Below are 23,485 nucleotides of genomic sequence, written 5' to 3'. Positions count from 1 at the left end.
TTTTTTTTTTTTTTTTTTTTTTTTTAAGGGGGGTTTTTTTTGTTGGTGTTCCAAAAGTCACCGTCAACGTCCTTGTTTGTATTTTGTTTCAGGCATCATTTGGACAGACGTGAGGCCATCAGTATTTGACAGCTGATTTCATGATAGGCTTCCACAAACTGCCAAGCCAACGCCGATAGCCTCAATTCTGTCTGAATGATACCTGAAATTAAGTAGGAAAAAAAAAAAGGGACGTCTATAAGTGACTTTTGGTACAGCCTGTATTTATTTGCACTATGCAAACCACCTGCCCCACCCCCCGAAACCGTCCTAACAGCACTGCCAGGGTTCCTCTTCTTGACTGAGCACAGAGATTTAGAAAAATAACGACAAAAAAAAAATGTCCGACATGCCTTCGGGTGGCAGCACCAGTCCACATTCTTGGTTTGAAATGATGTCAAACCACACCGAATCATTTCCAAGCACATCAAGTGCTGCCTTGAAGAAGGACCGAGAGATCCTTTTTTTTTTTTCAAAGAGATATTTGCATGCCTGGTAGTCCACTCTGTTCATGGAGTCAGCAGATTGCGTTTTAACTTGTCATGTAGCAAGATAAGTAGACTGCATTTTGACTTCACCGAGCGATTTCAAGTGTTTGTTGACCTTTTCACAGCGTCTTCCCCATAGAGCACTTATAAGGATATTCCGGTTACAGGATAGGACTACACCAATCCAAAAGGTGCGTGTCGACAGTCAGGAAGTGATGAGTGTCATAAAAAAAAAAGGGGGGGGGGAAACGTGCCATGACTTTGCTGCAAGAGCCTGATACAAGCAAACAGCTACTTTCTGTCCAGCGGCACTTACTGTGTGAATGCTGAGAGACGAGCACTGAAAAAAAATACTTGTTCTTGGAATGCGACAGTGTCATCAAATCGCAACTTTATTCTTTTATTAAATTCAATTTTGGGGTAAAATTTGATTTTTTTCCTCCATAAAATGGTACAATTTTTCTCATCAAGTTAGGGGTATTGTAATATTTTTTTTCTACCAAATAACGACTTTCTCTTAATGTTAGTGTTTTCGTAGAATTGTGACCAATTTCATTTTTTTCATAACTTGTCTCTGTAAATTTGTTTTAACTTTTTGATCTTATCACACATTTTGGTTTCGTAAAAATAATTTGTCATGATTTTTACCATAAACTATATTTTATTTGTAATTTTGGGAAGTCATCCTTTTATTAAACATTTTGTTTCATAAAAATATTAACTATATTTCAGCTTTTTTTCCCTCAAATTATAACTTTAATGTCTCATTGGAACTTGTAAAATTAAAACCTAACCCCCTCCTTAGATTTTAAAAAAAATATTTTTACTTTGCCACTTTTTGGGAGGATGAAATTAAGGACTATTGTCATGTTTCCATAAATGTATGAGTTTACTTTTTGTTATTGTTCTCAAACAAACTGCGCTTACCTTTTTTTTTTTTGTTTTGTTTTTTTGGGTCAGTCCTAGCACTTATTGGAGATGAAGCAGATTAAAAAAAAAAAAAAATTAATCGCTCTCAATTTCCTTTTTCTTACTAGTACTTCGACTTCGACTTGGTGACAGACTCTCTCAGCATTCACGCACAATTTCTGAGTAGACTGCAATTTCTAGTTCGGTTATTTCTGGCTCTTAAATGCCACTCTCTGGAAGGTCATCCATATTGGATGAAGTTAAAATAACATAATGACAGGTCTTTACCAAGAAAATACTTCCTGTACATTAAAGCTTTGGACTTCAGGCTCACTTTCAGCTGCGGTCACTTGACTCCGTCCAGAAAGTAAAAGCGTCATTCCTACTGCAGGGTCAGGCCAAGTGTTGCTGCTGTTGACTCAGAAATACGATTATTTTCATTTTCAAATTTTTTTTCCCCTTGTTTTTGCTTCCGTTGCTTTGAACGCACTCTTCTATGGGAGAACTCCTGAAGCTCGCCTCATAAGCAGGTAGAAAACTCAAGGAACCGTTCGGTTGCCATGGCAACCAAATGTAGTAACCATCCGTGCTTTTAAGGCCTTGGAAAAAAAAAAAAACGCTTGCTCATGTCAAGATCTTGTCTCGGCCAAAAGAACATGACTTATGTCCCCTCCCCCCCAGCCTGAAAAAAAGTAGACAGATGGGGGGATTGGGGGGTGAGGGTGGGGTGGGGGGGGCTTTGCTGCTGTACAACCTGCTGTGACCTTACAGCTGTGTTCTTATTCTGTTTTTGTACTTTGTATCTTATGTCCTATTCCTGACACATAGGTTTTATATTCATTAAGTACATGATATAAATACATTACATATTTTTCTATATTTATGTTACTATCATGGGAGTGGTGTGATTTACGTAACCGTTCTTTTGAAGTCCACGTACTATTCGTAATTGATGGCGAAAAGGTGTCCAGACATTACATTTACAACGAGAAAAATACTTTTGCCATGACTTTGAGTATTTATAGGCCACGGACCGCATTTTTTTTGTTGTTGTGTCCACACGACTGAGGTTTCACGCAAGATGCCGTTGTTTTTTGTTTTTGTTTTACTTCACTTGAATTATGTTGACATTCTGACGGTTCACTTTTGATGTAAAAAAAAAAAAAAAAAAGTGCAAAAATCCAGACGGCCATTGCGTGTTAACATGTTTGACTCCCATGTGTTATGTAAGCATGCATGTACAGCACACGTCGTGTATTATTGTTGACGCTTATTTGTTCCGACTTCACTTTTAACGATGATGGTGATGCTTTTGTAACAGCCGTTGAACCTTACCTGAATTTCCACAGCTGCTAAATTGGATTCTGTCACTCCACAATGAACCCTGAGGCAGACATGTAAAAACAAAGACTATTGATATACGGAAGGTTTCAGCCGACAGCGACCCCATGTGGCAAAACGAGGCACTGTTACAGTTCACACTTTAGTTTAGAAAGTGGCAAAAAGAACAGACAAACCTTAATCAAGGTGAATCGAGTATGTTGCTGGCGCCCACATGCATGCCATCTGTAAAATACCAGAGGAAAAAAAAGTATCCGCTTCACACAAAGCAGTTAAGAGCAACATGTAGAAGATGAAGATGAAGATGACGTGACCTTTTTGGGGCTGTGTAAGCAGTCCGCTTCTTCCCTGGATCTTTCGCATACATCCTCCTATGAGCCATGATGATGGCAGTCTAGAAATGTGCTTGCATAGATGAGCGTTGATTCATTTAGTTGTCCAAACAAGCTCGACCAGTCAAACAAGCTACAGGTTAAAAGAAAATTGTGTAGCACTTCGGAAAATCACTTATCGAGAATGTGGATGCAATTTATTGCCAAGTTTTGTGCAGGCTAAAAATAGCTGCGAGAAGGCAGCAGACATCGTTACTCTGCTCTTGCGTATTTATTTCACTCATCTGTTGAATTTTCATTGAGACAGCTAAATTATTTTTTGTCAACTCACTTTCTGATGTGCCCCCCCCATTGAGCTAACCTGGTGTGTAAATTCTGTTTGTCTCTGCTGCGTTATTTTCAACCATGCTAAATTATTCCGCGACAATGTGTCTGCTGTCTCGTTTTTGTACTCACAAATAAAAATTTCTCCTTGTTAAAAAAACTGGCACAAATTGGCTCACTTTAATTACTCCCTCACACATACACAAAGGTGTCTTTATTTTGTATGATTTGAAATTCCATGATGTAAGTAGTCTCAAAAAGAGCAATGATTGGTCCAGACGGGTATTAAAATTATGACAAATGTACAAAATGGCCAGTCGACAATTTAAAAAAAAATGCCTTTATTGTTTTTTTTTTGAAAATCAGTCTCTTCAAAATACAGAACATCTTCCACGCAAAATGTTTACAGATGTCTCTCAATAAAATAGAATAGCGTCAATTCAAGAAGTGAAACTCATATCATTGAATAAAAACCAAAAAAAAAAAAAAAAAAATCAAGCAAAGGCAGAAAAAAGCACCTTCTGACCAAGTTTCTACATTAACGTTCATTTTGATTGTTTATGTAATATAAACATTTCTTGAGTTGGTGAATTTGGGTTTGGTGTTAGCTGCAAGCCATCGCCATATGAGTGTCGTCAATCTGCCATTATCTCCGAGTTTCACTTTTTGAACTAACCTATAAAAATAAATTACATTTTCCATGATATAATCATTCATTGAGATGCACCTGTATAGTATAATTACAATCAAATCTGTAAATATTTTAATAGAGAATCCATGGAATTATAAATAGTGACCCTGATACTAAAAGGCGGAGTGAAAAATATTCACAATAAGCGCAGATGCTACAAATCTGCCTTCTAGTTGGACTATCTCAAATGAAAACAACTCCCACTATGTAAGAGGTCGACTGTGACAAGGAGATGCATTGCAATACATACAAAAAAAAAAAACTCCGCAGTGATATATTGTGCAGTTTGAAGTACCCGCTCCAAAACCAGTATGTCTGTCCAGGAACTTCCATGCTTCATGACTCCCAAACGAGACCAAAAAAAAAAAAAGCAATCCTTCGCCATTGCCACACTCCTGGAGTCACATTGTTGCTTGTTTGATATCACAGAGGATGTTAATTTGTGTGTTCCTTATAAGGCCAGGAAGGCAAAAATCTCATGCCGCTGAGCTACATTACTTAAAAACGGGTTTATCCTTACAATGTGTATTTGGAGTAAGCAGCCGTTGCTCAACACTGTGTTGATGACAATTAAATACAATCCAGTTTTGTGCCTCGTGAGATATAACCGTTTCGGGGGGGGGGGGGGGGGGGGTGAGGACACACTCACCTCGACGTGGCAGCTTAGAACTCATCGTCGGACATGATCAGCATGACCTTGTCCGACTTGCGGGAGCCCTTGCTGGAGGTGGAGGGGGCTTTCCCGTTGGGGCACGGTGGGACCACCTCCTGCGTGGACTGCTGTGTGTACTGCTGGTAGGCCGGGGAGAAGTTGTGGATGGCATCTTGCACCATGTCGCCCGGGTTGATGGTCTCCTTCAGACCACTGGAGATGCTCTGCATCGACGGGATGCTTTCTATATCGGGAATGTGAGCGTTGTGGGGTGTTAATAAGTGGTATGAAAAAGTTGTGGGTAAAAGAAAGAGTGAAAGCGGCTCACGGGTTTTTGCAACACGCCTACGCCATGAACAATTACAGTGCAGCTCAGCCTCTGGTTAGCGGACTTGAATATTGCGGTGCATCTACGATGCCAAATCAAATGACGCCGTTCATGGCTCCCAATGCGAGCCCAAGGACAGTTTGACGTCAATTCCATTCGACAGCAAAGGGCGGTGCTGTACGAAATGTCAGCATTCCACTTTAAACATGAGAACCAAACCCGTCCAAACAATAAAAGGATGTCCTGCACTGTATAACTCCAAACACCTGGTTCTCATGTTGTCTCTGTGTCCAGTTAATGCTCCTGACTCACTATGTAAATACAAGCACCTCCCGGCTTGTTTATTTCAAAGAAAAAAAAAAACCCAGCAACACAATTGGTGTTCACTCAGGAAACAATCTCACTCACGTGGAACGTCATCCTTCTTCTCCTGGTAGACAGTGCAGGTGAAGGCGTATCGCAGGACAATGGCGGCGAAGAACATCTCCATGCAGATGATGAAGTTCTGCCAGCCGGCCGCCACCGTGCCGGCGCCGACTTCTTGCCCGTCGATATAAAGCGCGTTGGGAATGACGCCGCAGCGTTCCAGGATGGCGAGGACCATGCCTTAAACGGCCCACAAATGAACATTGGCTCTCTTCTCGGTTCTGAATGTGAATCTTCCGTGTGGGACTTTACCTTGCCAGAAGGACAAGAAGATGACAGACTTGATCGTGAGGAACTTGAGCACGGGCTCGTATGGCCTGAGTAGGTCGCTGGTGGCGAAGAAGAAGAGGAAGAGGGCGTAGAGCGACAGGCTGACGGAGAAGTTGTAGATGATGGTGATGTACAAGTAGCCCCCGTTGACGCTGCAGAGAAAACAACATGATGACAACTGGCCTCATAATGGATTCGCCTTTGTACAATTCAGCTTTTGAGAGACGGGATTGAAGGGGTAATTTCTCTCTCCGTTATTATCTTTGTACTGAGAGGTTTGACCGGATTTGAACGAGCCAGACAACACAGGTGGTCTCGTGTTTCAACAAGCAACAAATGGAGGTCTTGTTTCAACTCTGTACCTCAGCGTGCATCTGATCAACGAATTGTTGTTTATTTAACCGTCAGCCTGCCTTTGCTCGTCCTCTAGGGCTCAGCAGACTAATTACTGTGGCGCAGGGAGGAACCCACAGCAGGCTGAACAACATGAGATGATTAAAAAGAAACGTGGTAACATTCCTCAGTGGGAGAGCGCTCGTTTCCCCGACCCGGGGGTTGGTGGTTCGGTCCCCGGCCGTTGCAACCATGTCGAAGTGTCCTTGAGCAGGACACTGTTAATCCCCAGTTGCTCCTGATGCTCCGTCGCCAGCAGGTGAACGAGGTAACAGTGTAAAGCGCTATACAAATGACAGCCCATTCGCCATTTACAAATTCACCCGCATAGAGCGTTTTAATGACACTTTCAGAGTCAGGGCTGAAGATGCGCCGTGAAAAGAACAGCTCTTGAGGAGATGCTTTGGGGTGCTATATAAAGAGCCGCCATCACTCACACATTTGCGCCATTAGTGCAAACTAAGAGGCTGGAAAAGAGCGAAGGGAAGAGACACAAAATAATAGAGAGAGGCGCAGCTCACTTAAAATCCCCATCGTGGTATTTGCCGTAGGCTTGCAGGATAATGGTGATGGCCGCCATGATGGGTTTGACGATGCAGAACTGAAGAGTTGCCTGGGAAACAAACAAATAAACAAACAAACAAACACACCATAGGAATGATAAGAAGGACTGAGGATTTGGTTGTACAATGATTCCAGCTCGCAGGACACCAATGTGCCCAGTGTGGATGATTCATTATGGATTAACCAGATACACATCTAATAAGCTTGAATGCACAAGTTGCATCGTAAATTCTGCCTGTAACAAGTTTACACTCCTCGGGTATTAAATAAATTCATAATTCGATTTATTATCGTGCTTGTTGTTGTTTGCAGCGGTTCAGGCCTGCACCGAGCTGTTCCTAATATTTTAGTTACTTTGAAGGGGGCAAAATTAAAGTACAACTAAATAACCGTTAATGACATACGGCGAACGTATTGGATCTGATTCGAGAAGTGTTCTGAGTGCGTATATACAGAATACAGAACAGTAGGCAGCCTCGTTGCTGCAGTAGGAGCGTTTCGGTTGTCAAAATCCAAAGAGGATTTGAAAAGAAAGAGGAGAGCACCTGCTGCTGACGTCTGCTGCTGCGTCAGGTTCAGAGAGGCCGTTGACCCTCACGTGTGCTTCGCGACTCCCACTATGTGCCTCTTAAAGGCAACAGTCCGAGTGGGCGGGGCTCGATAAGGTGGGCCGTGGTGGGCTTAACTAAATTGCATGAGTAATCATCCTTACAAGGGACTCGGCTTGTCCTTTCTGCCAGTCCTGGTGCCATTTTGTCTCTTTGCGCGTGCAAAGAAAAACAAGTCGGCACGATCGCCTCTGACAAGCGGGACATTCAGGAGGATGCAAAGCACGTCCAAAAGTCAACTGTATTTCCTGCCGCAAATGAATTGAGAGCAAGAGAGCGAGAGAGACGGCATCCATTCAGAGATGCGTCACCTTTAACCTTGAATTAATCACGATGTACCCACTTTCTCCGCGGCTTTCGTTTCAGGTCTGTTTTATAAAGAAGGCGACCCAGCAGTCGAGTGACTTGAGAAGAAAGTGCAACAGAGTCACCATTGTTATTTTGCTAAACGCGCTGGCAACCCGCGGGCATTTTCCATTAAAAATGACTAAATCAATTTTGAATCATCAATTCCCAGCTCAGAATGACCCGAGGCTTTTTCCTTTTCATACAATTTGCACTTGCAATCGTTCACTGGTGGCAACTATCGACAGGCCAGATTTGTTGCGTCCTCCCGAGTATTAATTAAGAGCAAAGCTACTCCCGCTTTGACTTACAGTTCAAGCGCCCCAAAGCGCAGCTTCTAAAATTGATCAGGTCTGACTTATGCAAGGAGTCTATCAAACGCAGGGCATCTTTTGATATTTAGCTCAATAGTGATGACACACATACTTGTCACGGCACCAAGACATGTATGAATCTTTCTAAGTGCTTGCACATTCTTACTTCTATTCTCTTCCCACCTTGGAAGTCGGCGGCCTTGTGTTCAGGGATAATTTACGTCATGATTAACTCCCCCTGTAGACTCAATAGGGATGTGCATTTGCTTAATTTGGAGGTGACGTTCCATGTACGGTAAATTGATGTGCCTCCACATTCAACAAGTGTGAAATTAAACGACATGCCGCAAACATACTTAGACACCAGCAAATTGTTTTAAACAGATGCCTGTTATGTTTGCTTTAAAAAAAACGACAGCAGATCCCCCGTAAAGTCCAATGTCGCTCATGTCGTACAATATGGAAATTCGACCGCAGTTTCCTATTTGCAGTGCGTGACTGTCAAAGGAGCAGCAAATTGAAGCTTGTACCTGTTTGCAAAACCTCAAAAATCCAATGGAGTAGCTCATCCCGCCCAGGCAGCAGGTGCCATACAGGCAGCTTGACCTGCACAATAAATAAGGAACCATTCAGATTCATTGCAGAGGTCTGTACAAATACAGTGTAAAGTGAAGACATTGCGCTTACTGACAGTGTGGATTAAAAGTGGGCAGTTAGAAAAGCCGCGATGAGTGGCGCGTCATTAGAAGTGGAGCAAACATATGAATTCATCTTCCCTGTAACAGCATCTCGAGATGGATAAGAAGACAACTCACTGTATGGGCTTCCCTCGAATCTCGGACATGATTGCACTCTCTCCTCCCAGGTATTCAAAGGACAGACTCAGAAAATTATAAATGACAAATGCTGGAAGAAAAAGAAGAGTCACTTCAAAACATGTTTGAACAGATTGCACAAAACAAACCAGCAAAACCCGCCAAAGAATTCCAATCACCTTCAAATGAAACTTCATTTAAAAAGGAGGCAGAGCCAACTTGGGCGCGATAAAGAATAATTAGTGCTACATTATGGAACAATAAATGTTTCACTTCTTACATTAAGAGGCTTGCGAGGGTTGTGTGTCTTGGAAATCCCTTCCTAATCCTTTGTTGCTATTTCAAGGAGGGATTAAATGAAGCTAATGCAGATGGTGCCCAGTAAAAAAAGGGGGGTGGGGGGTTGGGGGGGACTTAGGTGTCATATTGGCTTTCGGACGTGTTGCCGCCATCAGTCAGCCACAAAATTGCACCTCAAACTTGAAACTAATCTCCCCAATAAAATTCCCCCCCCCCCCGACCCCACACACACCGCCCCCCCACATTCGCTCTCATATTGGCTCGCGATTAATTTTGCGCGGAATCCTCTTTTCCACGGGTGAAATATTTGACAAATTAGCATCAATGTGGAATTATTTACAACGCACACCTCTTCAGATTTAATACACGAGCCGAAGATAAAAATTCTGCCGTTACAAAGAAAACAAGCCTGCGCTTTGACTGACACCGTCAACGTGTGATTATTAACTAGAATGATTATAACAGGGCAGGTTGGAGTGGGCTACAACGGAATTTGATCATACAGTGAGCTGTTTGGAATAGTACACTACCCTGACAGAAATAGACGTAACACATTTGACTTCTGGGCATGATGGTGTGCCATTCTACAATAACGCAAAATTACAGCCACCACTGAAAAGAATTTGGTGTTAAATGTGAAATGCGTTGTCGTAGTGCGGTGATGCTCAAAGTGTGGCACGTACGATCCCTCTGGTGGTATGCAAACGAATCACCGCCTAACTCCAATTGAGTTTGACTTTAGTTTTTCATAGCGTGGCGGTCAAACGTTTTAAAGCACTTACCAACCTGCTACTTAGGAATAAAACCTGTCTTGTGTTTGACGAACGCTTACGCCTACTATACAACTGCATTTAAATATTCTAGAGCCAAGTATTTTCTTTTTTTTTAATAGGTGGTACTACTATTGGATCATACATTGTGTTGGGGTTCCTAATGTTGTGGCTGTTGCGTATGAAAATGTAACCGAATAGGCTGCATAGATTCAAATACAAAAAAAAAAAAAGATCATCACTGTAACACGTGTGGGAGGATCCACTTTCCACTCAACAAGAACCTCGACGGGTGTGGAAAAAGGGGGGATCTCACGCGCGCGTAGGACGCGCATGTACCTTCGTAGCAATCTCGAACCGAATCGAAGTAGACATAGTACTGGTTGTTGCTGATGAACAGCAGGCTGAGCCAGGAGTCGAAGGCGTAGATTGGCACGATGAGGAGGATGCGGATGATGTAGCGCTGCTCATTTGGCACCGTGTAGGAGCGCAGGTGTGTGTAGATCTAAGAGGAGGACACAGAGCATGTGCGAAAAACATCAGAGAAGTCCCATGAAAATGGAGAGTGAAAAGCTGAAAAACATACTGCCGTGACACTCCGTGTTCATACAAAGTATTCAGAGCATCTGCTTGTACATTCATAATGCACTTTGTGTATCCAGCGGGGCTATGATTAATTGCGGCATTTCAAATGCTTTTTGTGAAGATATGCCAGAAGAATGCAGCAGCGGAGATTCATTAATTTTCAGGATGTAACTCGCTGCCATGCCGTGATTAGTGACAAGATGTATTAGAAGAGCGAAACGGCTGTTTGTGAAACGATGATAACATGAACATTACAATCAAGGCCGCAAATGTCATTTTCCGAGCGGGCTGATTCATTGTTTGGCCTGCATAATGTGACGCAGGGCCCAAAATGTTTTGCGCATAACAATTTTGGAACATTTGCGGAAGCATCTCCTACTCCGCTGTTGTTAAAGTAGCTTTCATGAAGTTTTTCCTTCAGTTTGGCTGGTAAAAACGGGATTATGACAGCGCCTGCTGCTCTCTTGCATGCCCTTGATGAGCGCAAAAGGAGATTGTAATTAATTCTGCAATGCGGAGAGAATACTTTTCTTGGAAATAAAAAAATATACACTGTATATGTAAATGAAGATGTAACCTGAGCCAAGGCTTGCAACAAGACCATAAAAGGAAACACCTGGCAGAACAGTAACCTCTGATGCTTTACAATTGTGTGAGCAAAGGGCAATTTCAGTAAATAGTCCCCCTCTGTAACCAGGGTAGCGCAGAAAAGAGATACGCCAAACATCTGTCGCTGTATAAATCAGAAACTCGAAAGGGATAAGTGCAACCAGGAACTTGCTTGGCCTGTATTATGCCTGCGTACAGGAGTAAACAGCTTTGGATACTGAAATAGCCCAGCATTGTCTTACCATGAGGCAAGACAAGGCAAGCCAAGGCAGCTTTATTTACGGAGCACGTTTCAAGATGCAAGGTAACTCCGTGTGCTTCACACAAGTACGGAAAAAAACACCGACAAGCTTTTACAAACATAACAGTTAATGACATTCATAAGAAAAGCAGGGGAAAAAAAACCCAAAGGGAGTTTACAAAAATTAACTTCATAAAACATGTAAAAGTCAAGAAATATGATGTGGTTTCTAAAATAACTAAATGAAAAAAAAAACAACTTAAAAAAAACCTTGATCAAAGGAAAGGGAGAGGCTGTTTTTAACCTGGGATGAAGAGCATTTATACTCGGCGCTGACTTCACTTCTGCGGGCATCTGATTCCATTTGTGTGCAGCATAAATAATAATAATAATAAATAAATGCAGCTTCATCTGTTAACTTTGAACTCCGGGCTCAACTAAGTGACCCAAGACTGCACATCTCAGAGCCCTACTTGGGCTAATATTCAATTAGCATCTCTTTAATGTATTCAGGATTCCAAACCATTCAGCGAAGGACATTTTGTTTCATCCAATTGTTAATTTGCTCAAGACAGCGGCACGGTATGTTAATTGAACGGATGTCATTTGGAGACATTGATAAATATAGCTACATGTCATCTGCATAACCACGATAGCCAACGTTAGCATTCTGAAGCATTGGACCCAAAGGTAACATACGCAGACTGAACAAAAAGGGGTCCAAAGATTGACCCTTGAGGGACTTCAAATTTCATGGCCATTTGATCAGATTCAAAACTTCCAATAGTAACAGAGTATCGTCTTCCCTCCAAGTACGATTGTTCGATTTAATCGCATTTAAGTCAACATGTTGACCAGTATGGTATGATCAATTGTATCAAATGCTGCACTGAGATCCAACAGGACGAGCAACGACACCTTCCGTGCATCAGTGTTCAATCTTATATCACTCTGTACTTTAATAAGAGCTGTTTCTGTACTGTGATGAGGTCGGAAACCTGATTGTAATTCATCAGAGTCCGTTTGAGTTGATTAAAAACCACTTTCTTGACAATCTTGGCTGAAAAGGGAAGATAGTATGCATTGTAGCAAGTCATTTTCCCCCCTCCAAAAAATCTTAGCCAGTCAAGTTGATGATTAGTAAGACCCATTAGCGGATTAATTGAGCATGAGTGAAAGGCTGAAAATGGTTTCCAGAAGAATACACGCGCACATCGTGTTCATGTTTGCCAGAAATTTGCAATTAATTGGAATCGCTTTATCCAACGCATACACTGTTACAGTATTTGCTGAACCCCGCTTAGCGCACGGCCTCGACATATTTCACTGCTGATGGCGCAGTGTTCCGAGTAAATGATAAAACCACAATGATAAGCAATCATCACCAGTGGAACCCAAGTGCACGCAAGAAGGAAACATGTTCAAAATCCAAATGTTCCTTTTAAACTGTGATGTCCTCGTGCAGTAAAACCATAAAAGAGAGGTGGCACAAAGCTGAAGAGAAAGCCATTGCTTTGGAACTACCAAAGTGAGCTCGGTAAAGGTGAAGTGCGAGGTAATAAACTTTATGGATGGAACAATTGCTTTCCGTCCCTTGGCGAGGGAGGTGAGCGCGGCGTGTCATTTTCAAGCCATCTCTGATTACACATATTGTGAGGGGCACAACCTTGATGCATTCAATAATGTGCACATTAAAATCTATAGCAGGGATGGGCAATTTAAATGCTGGGGGGCGGCGCTGTTTTTCATCAGAGCTACTGAGGTGGCCACTTAGGACCACACACTTCTTCACCAGGTGTTAGACAAAAATGATATTTGAAATATGGACAAAGAAATTAGACAAAGAAACACTGATCAAACACCATTATGATATATTTTCCACAAAAAACAAAGGGTTTCCTCCACCCGAATAAAAACAAAAAACATACAGTGCAAAAAAAAAAAATAATTTTAAATGTTTAAATCATTTTTTAAACATTAATCAAGAGGCACCTTTATTAATTTGCTTTGTTGCATAATGACAGTCAGTACAGTTTGGAGGAGAAAAAAACATTTTTGAGATTAAAAATAAAACAATACGTACAGCGTTAAGTGGTGTTCGCTTGTATTTACATTTTAGACAAAAGAGTTTCATTTAATCTTTTAGAACTTTTTATTTACCTCTATTCATGTGCACTACATTTTAATGAATAGGTGGGGCTCCAGTGCCAAGCAAAATGTCACTAGTTTGCTGCACATCACTCATTTAAAAAAATAAAAAATTAGTCATCTGAGTTCGCAAGATTGAGTATGTGCGCCTTGCTGCATCGCCTTTGGCCGTCATGTTACAGAGCATTTGCATGCGCCCACCCAATACTGAGTGATTTAAACCAGAGTGTGACAAGTGGATCTTAGGTGTACAGTAATTGAAACTGAAACTAATTGACAAAAAATGCTGAATATTCTCCCTGAAGTATAACAGCTGGTATTTGTTTTCTTTTTACACTTGTATGACAGTTTCAAATTTTACAATGTTACTTAAAAAAAAAGTTCTAAACAAATCCTGCTTACCTGGTGGCACGTGATGAGCAAGGCGGACCACACAAAGATGCCAGAGAGGGCACGGGCGGTCATGGTGTTGAGAAAAATCTGGTCCTGCAGAATGGTGCCATTAGCCGTGCGAATGATGGTCATGTTGGACACATCTGTCCTGTCTGGGATGATGGGGGCGCTCAGATGGACGATGGAAGTGTTCTCCAGTGACGCGTCCATGTCGGCCACCGAGATGTTCATCTGAGGAACACACGTCATCATAATGAGACCTATCAACAAACTTTATTTGTGTGTGTGTGTGTGTCTATATATATATATATGGGCTTTGCATTTTATCGAGTGAGGACAAGAGCTACTGTATAGACAAGGCATGAGTGGGGGAAAAAAAAGCTCTGCTGTTTGTTAAGCTAAAAAGATGATGAAACAGCGCTATTAATTGTAGTGTTTGCCAACTAATTAGGTTCACCTCAATGTTAATAGTTATACTGAATCACAAATTCTACCAGTAAATTCCACAATTTTGGTTATTATCTACTTTTAATAAATATATGTTGACTGACCCTAACCACACTCTTACAAACATCGAAATTTTCACATAGAGTTTTAAAATAAGATTTAAACGGGTTATACACGGATACCTAATGTGTTCAAAAGTGCTCACCTTGTCCCGAACTGCGGAGGAGTCGACACAATTGCCACAAACGGCGAAGAAGCGTCCCGGAACGAGCGTCAGCAGATCAACATCAGAATTTAATCGCCTTTCAGGGTCGGCGGCCGCAGGCGTCAAGCGTCATTTATGAGCGGGCTGTCGAGTACACGCCGACTGAAGGTCCAACCGTCTCCACTTCCGTGTTGCCACAGGTAGGCCGCAAGCTTGCGCCCTGAGGTCGAAGTCCGGAGGAAACACCGCAGCCCAAGAAATAAAACCAACCAAAAAAAAAAACACCCTCAAAACTCCCTAAACGACAACTAAGTTTAAAAGTTGTGTTTTTATCGGCACCTGTTGAATAAAATGAGCCGAAACGTGTGTCAAACGTAAAACTATCGAGAGGAAACACTGAGGTTTGCGGATCAAGCGTCCGAGGGATAAACAGGTTGTGAACAGGTGAATGCGTCACGTGACCAAAGCACTGCGTGTGTCGTCATCGTGATGCCTTCAGGGCCAGAGGAGACGCCTCGGACACGGCACATTTCTTAAAACACTTTGTTCGGAATTAACTACACTGTACATACAGTATTGTATCAATGGCCTGTCTGGCATTAATAAGTGGAAGGGTTGATCGATTATTAATCAGTTTCAGAGGAAAGGGAAAATGTTCCACACCTCGTTTAAAAAAAAACGTAAACCATTTTTTAAACTATTTCAAATTTAAATATTGCCCTTGCCCTTTAAGGCCATCAAGTGTATGTCCTGCTGCAACCTGTGTAAAGGTGGCGGAAACACAGATAGTTCTAAGGACAGCTTCAATCCATCATTTCTTACATTTTAAAATGTATTTGTACTTTCGGTCACGGCAGGAAAGGTCACCCAATTCCAGGGTGCAAACTTACCAATTGTTGGGAGGACATGCATCCGTCGTGTATACGCACCGCTGAAAAGCTCCATTTTCTGTTAATGAATGATGTACAAATCTCATCTGTGACACATTTTATTGACAATGTCTTATCATGAGATGCTGTAGGATATTTACATTGCGACAGAACAGTACGGTATTATGAATCATGTTCACATGGCAAATTGCAAAAACAGTAAGTGTCATTTTTATATGTAATAAAACATCTATTTAAAAACATACAACTCCATGAAAACAAAAACTATAAAAAGGGAGATTTTGGGGCATTCTCCTCTCCACTTTGCAACTTTCCTACCAAACTTTACAGCTTTTGATGAGCTCTTTCATTTGCTTAATTGCATCTACGGAGGAGTCCTTGAGTGCCAGTCCCAGTAGGATGGGCCTGTTGCCGGCTTCTTGGGACACAAATGTTCCCAGGTTTTTGCCACACACATGCGTCAGGGGCTGAAAACAAAACACAAAAAAAAATATATATATATATATATATATATATGTGTACTGAAAAAAACAATCCACATGAAGCCAATAACTTACATTTTGAGTGGGAGTCTTCAGGCCACACTGAAATGCAAAAATACAGTGCTTTCATTTAATCTTTTAGAACTTTTTATTTACCTCTATTCATGTGCACTACATTTTAATGAATAGGTGGGGCTCCAGTGCCAAGCAAAATGTCACTAGTTTGCTGCACATCACTCATTTAAAAAAATAAAAAATTAGTCATCTGAGTTCGCAAGATTGAGTATGTGCGCCTTGCTGCATGGCCTTTGGCCGTCATGGTACAGAGCATTTGCATGCACCCACCCAATACTGAGTGATTTCAACCAGAGTGTGACAAGTGGATCTTAGGTGTACAGTAATTGAAACTGAAACTAATTGACAAAAAATGCTGAATATTCTCCCTGAAGTATAACAGCTGGTATTTGTTTTCTTTTTACAATTGTATGACAGTTTCAAATTTTACAATGTTACTTAAAAAAAAAAGTTCTAAACAAATCCTGCTTACCTGGTGGCACGTGATGAGCAAGGCGGACCACACAAAGATGCCAGAGAGGGCACGGGCGGTCATGGTGTTGAGAAAAATCTGGTCCTGCAGAATGGTGCCATTAGCCGTGCGAATGATGGTCATGTTGGACACATCTGTCCTGTCTGGGATGATGGGGGCGCTCAGATGGACGATGGAAGTGTTCTCCAGTGACGCGTCCATGTCGGCCACCGAGATGTTCATCTGAGGAACACACGTCATCATAATGAGACCTATCAACAAACTTTATTTGTGTGTGTGTGTGTGTCTATATATATATATATGGGCTTTGCATTTTATCGAGTGAGGACAAGAGCTACTGTATAGACAAGGCATGAGTGGGGGAAAAAAAAGCTCTGCTGTTTGTTAAGCTAAAAAGATGATGAAACAGCGCTATTAATTGTAGTGTTTGCCAACTAATTAGGTTCACCTCAATGTTAATAGTTATACTGAATCACAAATTCTACCAGTAAATTCCACAATTTTGGTTATTATCTACTTTTAATAAATATATGTTGACTGACCCTAACCACACTCTTACAAACATCGAAATTTTCACATAGAGTTTTAAAATAAGATTTAAACGGGTTATACACGGATACCTAATGTGTTCAAAAGTGCTCACCTTGTCCCGAACTGCGGAGGAGTCGACACAATTGCCACAAACGGCGAAGAAGCGTCCCGGAACGAGCGTCAGCAGATCAACATCAGAATTTAATCGCCTTTCAGGGTCGGCGGCCGCAGGCGTCAAGCGTCATTTATGAGCGGGCTGTCGAGTACACGCCGACTGAAGGTCCAACCGTCTCCACTTCCGTGTTGCCACAGGTAGGCCGCAAGCTTGCGCCCTGAGGTCGAAGTCCGGAGGAAACACCGCAGCCCAAGAAATAAAACCAACCAAAAAAAAAAACACCCTCAAAACTCCCTAAACGACAACTAAGTTTAAAAGTTGTGTTTTTATCGGCACCTGTTGAATAAAATGAGCCGAAACGTGTGTCAAACGTAAAACTATCGAGAGGAAACACTGAGGTTTGCGGATCAAGCGTCCGAGGGATAAACAGGTTGTGAACAGGTGAATGCGTCACGTGACCAAAGCACTGCGTGTGTCGTCATCGTGATGCCTTCAGGGCCAGAGGAGACGCCTCGGACACGGCACATTTCTTAAAACACTTTGTTCGGAATTAACTACACTGTACATACAGTATTGTATCAATGGCCTGTCTGGCATTAATAAGTGGAAGGGTTGATCGATTATTAATCAGTTTCAGAGGAAAGGGAAAATGTTCCACACCTCGTTTAAAAAAAAACGTAAACCATTTTTTAAACTATTTCAAATTTAAATATTGCCCTTGCCCTTTAAGGCCATCAAGTGTATGTCCTGCTGCAACCTGTGTAAAGGTGGCGGAAACACAGATAGTTCTAAGGACAGCTTCAATCCATCATTTCTTACATTTTAAAATGTATTTGTACTTTCGGTCACGGCAGGAAAGGTCACCCAATTCCAGGGTGCAAACTTACCAATTGTTGGGAGGACATGCATCCGTCGTGTATACGCACCGCTGAAAAGCTCCATTTTCTGTTAATGAATGATGTACAAATCTCATCTGTGACACATTTTATTGACAATGTCTTATCATGAGATGCTGTAGGATATTTACATTGCGACAGAACAGTACGGTATTATGAATCATGTTCACATGGCAAATTGCAAAAACAGTAAGTGTCATTTTTATATGTAATAAAACATCTATTTAAAAACATACAACTCCATGAAAACAAAAACTATAAAAAGGGAGATTTTGGGGCATTCTCCTCTCCACTTTGCAACTTTCCTACCAAACTTTACAGCTTTTGATGAGCTCTTTCATTTGCTTAATTGCATCTACGGAGGAGTCCTTGAGTGCCAGTCCCAGTAGGATGGGCCTGTTGCCGGCTTCTTGGGACACAAATGTTCCCAGGTTTTTGCCACACACATGCGTCAGGGGCTGAAAACAAAACACAAAAAAAAAAAAAAAATATATATATATATATATGTGTACACACACAAAACTGAACAGAAACACATTTCACCTTTTCAAACCAATTCATCCCGCATACCTCATCCTTTCCCAGCAGCACTTTGGTGGAGAACATTGGATTGCTGAAGTCATCGCACCTGGACTCAGGGGTGACGGACACCAGCGTTCCGATTTTACCGTACTGTGTTATGACAATAAATATGTAATTACTGAACTCTGTGCAGACAACTTGTGTGGTGTATATATATATATATATGTGTACACACACAAAACTGAACAGAAACACATTTCACCTTTTCAAACCAATTCATCCCGCATACCTCATCCTTTCCCAGCAGCACTTTGGTGGAGAACATTGGATTGCTGAAGTCATCGCACCTGGACTCAGGGGTGACGGACACCAGCGTTCCGATTTTACCGTACTGTGTTATGACAATAAATATGTAATTACTGAACTCTGTGCAGACAACTTGTGTGGTGATGCCATTGATTTCTTTATGCGTCTGTCTCGACGAGATGATGGGCTCAGCCGCAGACATGTTGAACCTGGAGAGGAAAATGCCACAGTGCTAGAATATACATTGTACATGTCGAATGAAAAATAATAGCTTTGTAGGTCAGGTAAAGCGTTATTTTCAAGACCATAACAATCAATTAAGGCAGATCTAAATGGGGCGGGAAAATCCATTCCCTCTGTATACATCGAAGGACGCTACAGCTGCGTATTTACTTGCACACCAAACTTGCGACAAACGTGTGTGACGTCATGCACGATATGATCATGACGTCGCTGATTCACTGTTGAAAATAGACTTGATTCTGATTCTCTTACCGTTTCATCTATCACCGCTTCAAACACTATTGCACTGTATACTCTATTCTTCTTGGTCTGCTGAATAGCAGAATTTTCACTTTTATCTCAGAATTCTGACTTTAAAATCAGAATTAAGTCAGAATTCTGAAATAAAAGTGAGAATCCTGCCAACCTTGGTTTTTTTTTCTTCACTGCCCCTAATCCTCTTCTGTAGGGACTACTCTCCAAGTACCAAGATAAACAATGCCTTCAAATTAATTCATTCGAAAATCCGTTCTTCGTCCCGCAACAGCGACTTTTGTTTGGCGTTAGCTACCCTGATGCTAACATGAGCCACGCAACTGCTATCCGTCTTCACCTTGAGACAAATGAGACAACAGCGACAAGAGCAGCTTGAGTAATTCAATCCTCACCTCTCGTTAACGACCGGCACGGTTCCCCTTCAGCAATGCTCATCAATGTGTTGCATGACAGTTAGCTAAACAAGCTTCGTATTTTCCTTCCTGGTGGAACAAACGCTGCAAAACGGCGTCTACGTCATGACGTCATGACAACGTTTTTCGGGGTTACTTTCGCCTGTGTTTAATTTGTATTGAATACAAAATAATCATTAAAAACAACACTAAGATCAAAAATACGATGAAGAGAGAGAGAGAGAGAGAGAGAGAGAGAGAGAGAGAGAGAGAGAGAGAGAGAGAGAGTTTATTAATAAATAAACAACAAAAAATGTATCCTGGTACAATATCTATATGGTTTGGTAGATGTTTATTTTTTCGAGACCAGGCTTTTTAATTTGAGAAAATTTGAATAATGATAATAATGATACTACTACTATGATTAGTAAAATAATAATAATAATAATAATAATAATAGTAATATGAAGAAACGAAATAAGTAACTAATTCCATACAATAGAAAAAAAGCAAACAGACAAACAAATATAAGAATTGAATAAATAAATAAATAAATACGTAAATAAATAAATGGAAAAACATTTTATGGTATCTGAATGGTTTGGGGGAAATTGTTTTTTTTTTTCCTCTTGATTTTTAATTACAGGAGATCATAAACAATGTATCCTGTCAGTGTTGCCCACCATTATGTAATTAGAGTTCCATATTACAGTTATTTATTTATTTGGTACTGAAAGAATAATATCGTGGATAACTTTCATACCTTTGCTTGACGCTAGTAAATTTGATTCCGTAAAGTGAAACGAGACACTTTGGAAAGAAACCACATGAAATCTTGGATTTATTATTCGCCAAACTAATTTTTGATGTCATCTGAGTCGTTTTTTAAATTAAAAAAAATTCAACCTAAAACTAGAGGCTTTAAGCTTGTTCAGTGTTAAGTTCACAGATGTATGAAGCACTCACGTCCTCACAGCAGGGGGAAAAGAGGGCAAGAGAATTTCTAATCTGCATGATTTCTCTCATCTGGTGGTTTTCTTTTGTAATGGGCCCCACTCATAACCACTTTAAACCAACGTGACATTTGAACAGAACGAGGCCACAGATAAGCAGACACAGCTTCATGCAAGACGAGCGCCCCGAGGAAATTTCACAGTCATCAAAAGTGCTTATGAGACTTTTCTTATTCTAGGTGGATGTGAAGCCCCAGTGAGGTCTACAAGTGCTGCATCAGGCTGATCCGAAAAGCAGCATCCCTCTGACACATTTACAATGTCAAACAGAGCGCCAGACTCAGCAGAATTGCTATGCATTGTGGGTAGATGGCAGAGCATTTGAAATGGGTCGGAAAAAATTGATCATATTGTCATCTTCACGCTTAAAAACGGTTCCCAAATATCAATAAGCAACATTTCACAGAAAATAAGCAAACTTTACAAGACAAAGTGTTCAGATGTGATATTCTCAACTCACTATTTGTATTGAAAATGGTTATTCAAAGACCTAACAAAAATGCCAGCATTGAGTGGAACCTTATTTGTACACCTTCTGACACCGTCTGCCAGGCACACTGTGTCAAAATGTCACCTCAGATGTAAATGGGTTTTTGGGAGACTATTCTACCAATCACCTGGCTGGCCGGAATCTTGCACCTGCTCGCAACGGTGAAACAAGTTCACGCAGATGGACGCTTGGCAAGAAGAAGCACTTCACACAACACATCCCAACACGCTCTATTATTACCCTGGTGGCCACTAGAGTGCTGTGCTGTACTGCAGATGGACCATTTACTATGACATTTGAAAGTTGCTCTCCAGTCACATGGGACTTTACCACAGAGGCCACTTTCAGTCGAGTGTTTTTGAAAAATACAAGACAAGGATAAACCGAAAGGAGGACTGCAACATGCCCAGTGCACTTGTCTGAAAGCCTTGAAAAACCCCCCCACCCCCTGCTGGACAAAAAAAAAAATCGTAATCATATCTTGCCTTTTCAGCATCATTTGTTTAGAATTGTTTACCTGCTCTAAAAGCAAATTCAATCTTATGTGGTTAGCCTGTCTGGCTCAGACTTCAGAGGTTCTTCGTTCGAATCTTGACTCAGACTATTCCCGTGTGTGGAGTTTGCGCTCCTCCAAAAACATGGTTTTAATTCAGTTCATTGAACACTCAAAATTGTCCACAGGTGCAAATGAATGCTTGCTTGTCTATGTGTGCTCTGCGATTGGCTGGCGACCACTCAGAGTACCTCCGGCCTCAAAGTCAGCTGGGATGGACTCCAGCTCACCCGTGACCCTGAACAGGATAAGCGGAAGAAAAAATGAATGACTGAATGATCAACACTGGACCTGCACCAACACACACCAAATCATGGCAGACAACCAGCACGGAAAATGTCGTTTGTGGCCACAAAACAGAACATTTTGCCATCTTCCAACACAGTATGGACATAATCATGTGCATAACATTGAAAAGAAGGTACTGAACATTGTCATTTTTCTACTAATTAGAGTCCTATCTAGTGAGAACAGGCTGGTTATATTTAATCAGCAGTGGCCAAAATACGGTCCGTGGGCCAAATGTTGTTCTTGAACTGTTGTCATAAAAAGCCCCAAACGTTCATTAACATTATTTTTCAAAATACATTCATGTGACCTTCAAATCAGACCCCCCCCCCCCACCCCCCCAAATATACCAGTGAATAAACATTACCTGCTTCCTTACATCATTTGTAAACCCAGTTATTACCCGGACATGTTTGCACAAGTTATGACAGCAGTTAGGATAATGAGAGATTGTTAAACATGAGCGAAAGAGGGAGTTGTACACTTCACATTTCCGTCACAAGCCAGCAGTCATCATTTTGGGTGCAAGGTGCTACGCCACTGATAAGCCCCTTCAAACCCCTCCATATTCAGGTCAGCTGTGGATGTACTGTACGCTTTTGCTCTAACTTCGAATTAAATCCACATTTGAGTAAGCAACAACGGGAGAATAGATGTTCATCTGGCGGGTAATCACATCCGGTGACTCGCATGTTGCAACGTAAGCAGACATTTTTGTTTCGAAATCCTGTATGCATTTGTGGCCGTTAATCATCAGCAAAATCCTAATTCTTTAGTTTAAAGAGGATCTGTTATTCACTTTTTCAAAAGTTATAACAGCTCCTAGGTGTCTTTCATCAAGACATAAAATAAATAAATAAATAAACAGTACACTTGAAACACTCTTTCTTGTCTAGTTGATTTCAGCTTGTTTTTAATGGACCAGTCCTGTTTCATCCAAGTGAGCTAGACTCACCCTGACCTCATTTAGTAGTTCGCGTCTGGCCTTTGTGACCCCGGCGATTGAGCGGCATAGCCTGTGCTTTGCGACTCGAGCGAGTTCACAGGCCAGAGTCTGAGAAAAATAAGCAATAAGCAGAACTTCACATGGTACACCGTGTGTATGTGGCTGTCTAAATACCCTGCTGCGCCCCACACCATCCGTTTCCTCCAAGCTACACGTTAATTGGGGCATCACACCTATGGGGGATGTGGGTCTTTCTACACAATGATAAATAATATATATATTTTTAATCTCAAAGTTACACAAAATAAAAGTGTTTCAGACAGTGGAGTTGAGTTTCCAGACTCCAGCCATCACTCTATCTATCCATCTATTTCTCTAGCTAGCTAGCTAGCTAGGTAGGCATATAGCTAGCTAGGTAGCTATTTCTCTCTCTCTCTCTCTCTCTCTCCCTCTCTCTCTTTCTCTCTCTCTCTCCCACC

The 23,485-nt window shown here is 41.4% G+C and overlaps 2 protein-coding genes across 6 annotated transcripts; both read right to left on the bottom strand.

Annotated features, from left to right (window-relative positions):
• Window positions 1-3,754: 3,754 nt before the first annotated feature.
• Window positions 3,755-17,551, bottom strand: tmem184a (transmembrane protein 184a). Of its 3 annotated transcripts, XM_019866465.1 has the most exons (10): window positions 14,538-14,989; window positions 13,895-14,116; window positions 10,249-10,414; window positions 8,840-8,930; window positions 8,555-8,630; window positions 6,715-6,806; window positions 5,783-5,952; window positions 5,513-5,710; window positions 4,755-5,020; window positions 3,755-4,716 (listed from the first exon to the last, which is right to left on the bottom strand). In XM_019866465.1, the coding sequence occupies exons 2-9, from the start codon at window positions 14,114-14,116 to the stop codon at window positions 4,788-4,790; spliced, it is 1,248 nt and encodes a 415-aa protein (XP_019722024.1). In that variant the 5' UTR covers window positions 14,538-14,989; the 3' UTR covers window positions 3,755-4,716; window positions 4,755-4,787. The 3 variants fall into 3 exon arrangements, with proteins under 3 accessions (XP_019722024.1, XP_019722025.1, XP_019722023.1); XM_019866466.1 differs by lacking the exons at window positions 13,895-14,116; window positions 14,538-14,989 and adding exons at window positions 16,457-16,678; window positions 17,100-17,551 and having other exon boundaries at window positions 3,764-5,020; XM_019866464.1 differs by having other exon boundaries at window positions 3,764-5,020.
• A 520-nt stretch (window positions 17,552-18,071) lies between these two features.
• Window positions 18,072-19,861, bottom strand: psmg3 (proteasome (prosome, macropain) assembly chaperone 3). 3 transcript variants are annotated; one of them, XM_019866467.1, is made up of 4 exons: window positions 19,322-19,699; window positions 18,959-19,035; window positions 18,569-18,717; window positions 18,072-18,456 (listed from the first exon to the last, which is right to left on the bottom strand). In XM_019866467.1, the coding sequence occupies exons 1-4, from the start codon at window positions 19,327-19,329 to the stop codon at window positions 18,304-18,306; spliced, it is 387 nt and encodes a 128-aa protein (XP_019722026.1). In that variant the 5' UTR covers window positions 19,330-19,699; the 3' UTR covers window positions 18,072-18,303. The 3 variants fall into 3 exon arrangements, with proteins under 3 accessions (XP_019722026.1, XP_019722029.1, XP_019722027.1); XM_019866470.1 differs by lacking the exons at window positions 18,569-18,717; window positions 19,322-19,699 and adding an exon at window positions 19,717-19,861 and having other exon boundaries at window positions 18,810-19,035; XM_019866468.1 differs by lacking the exon at window positions 18,569-18,717 and having other exon boundaries at window positions 18,810-19,035; window positions 19,322-19,703.
• Between the last annotated feature and the right edge of the window lie 3,624 nt (window positions 19,862-23,485).

Source organism: Hippocampus comes, unplaced genomic scaffold, assembly GCF_001891065.2.
Source record: "Hippocampus comes isolate QL1 unplaced genomic scaffold, H_comes_QL1_v1.1 scaffold99, whole genome shotgun sequence".
Classification (NCBI taxonomy): domain Eukaryota; kingdom Metazoa; phylum Chordata; class Actinopteri; order Syngnathiformes; family Syngnathidae; genus Hippocampus; species Hippocampus comes.
The sequence above is the reverse complement of the archived record's forward strand: the minus strand, read 5'-3'. Positions and strand labels throughout refer to the sequence as shown.

Coding starts and splice junctions, on each gene's coding strand:
- tmem184a (XM_019866466.1), bottom strand. CDS start 16,678: ATGAACATCTCGGTGGCCGACATGGACGCGTCACTGGAGAACACTTCC. Junction 8,631..8,839: donor ATTCGAGGGAAGCCCATACA/GTGAGTTGTCTT, acceptor TTTATTGTGCAG/GTCAAGCTGCCTGTATGGCA. Junction 5,711..5,782: donor CTTCTTGTCCTTCTGGCAAG/GTAAAGTCCCAC, acceptor GGGCCGTTTAAG/GCATGGTCCTCGCCATCCTG.
- psmg3 (XM_019866468.1), bottom strand. Junction 18,457..18,809: donor TGCTGCTGGGAAAGGATGAG/GTATGCGGGATG, acceptor TTTTGTTTTCAG/CCCCTGACGCATGTGTGTGG.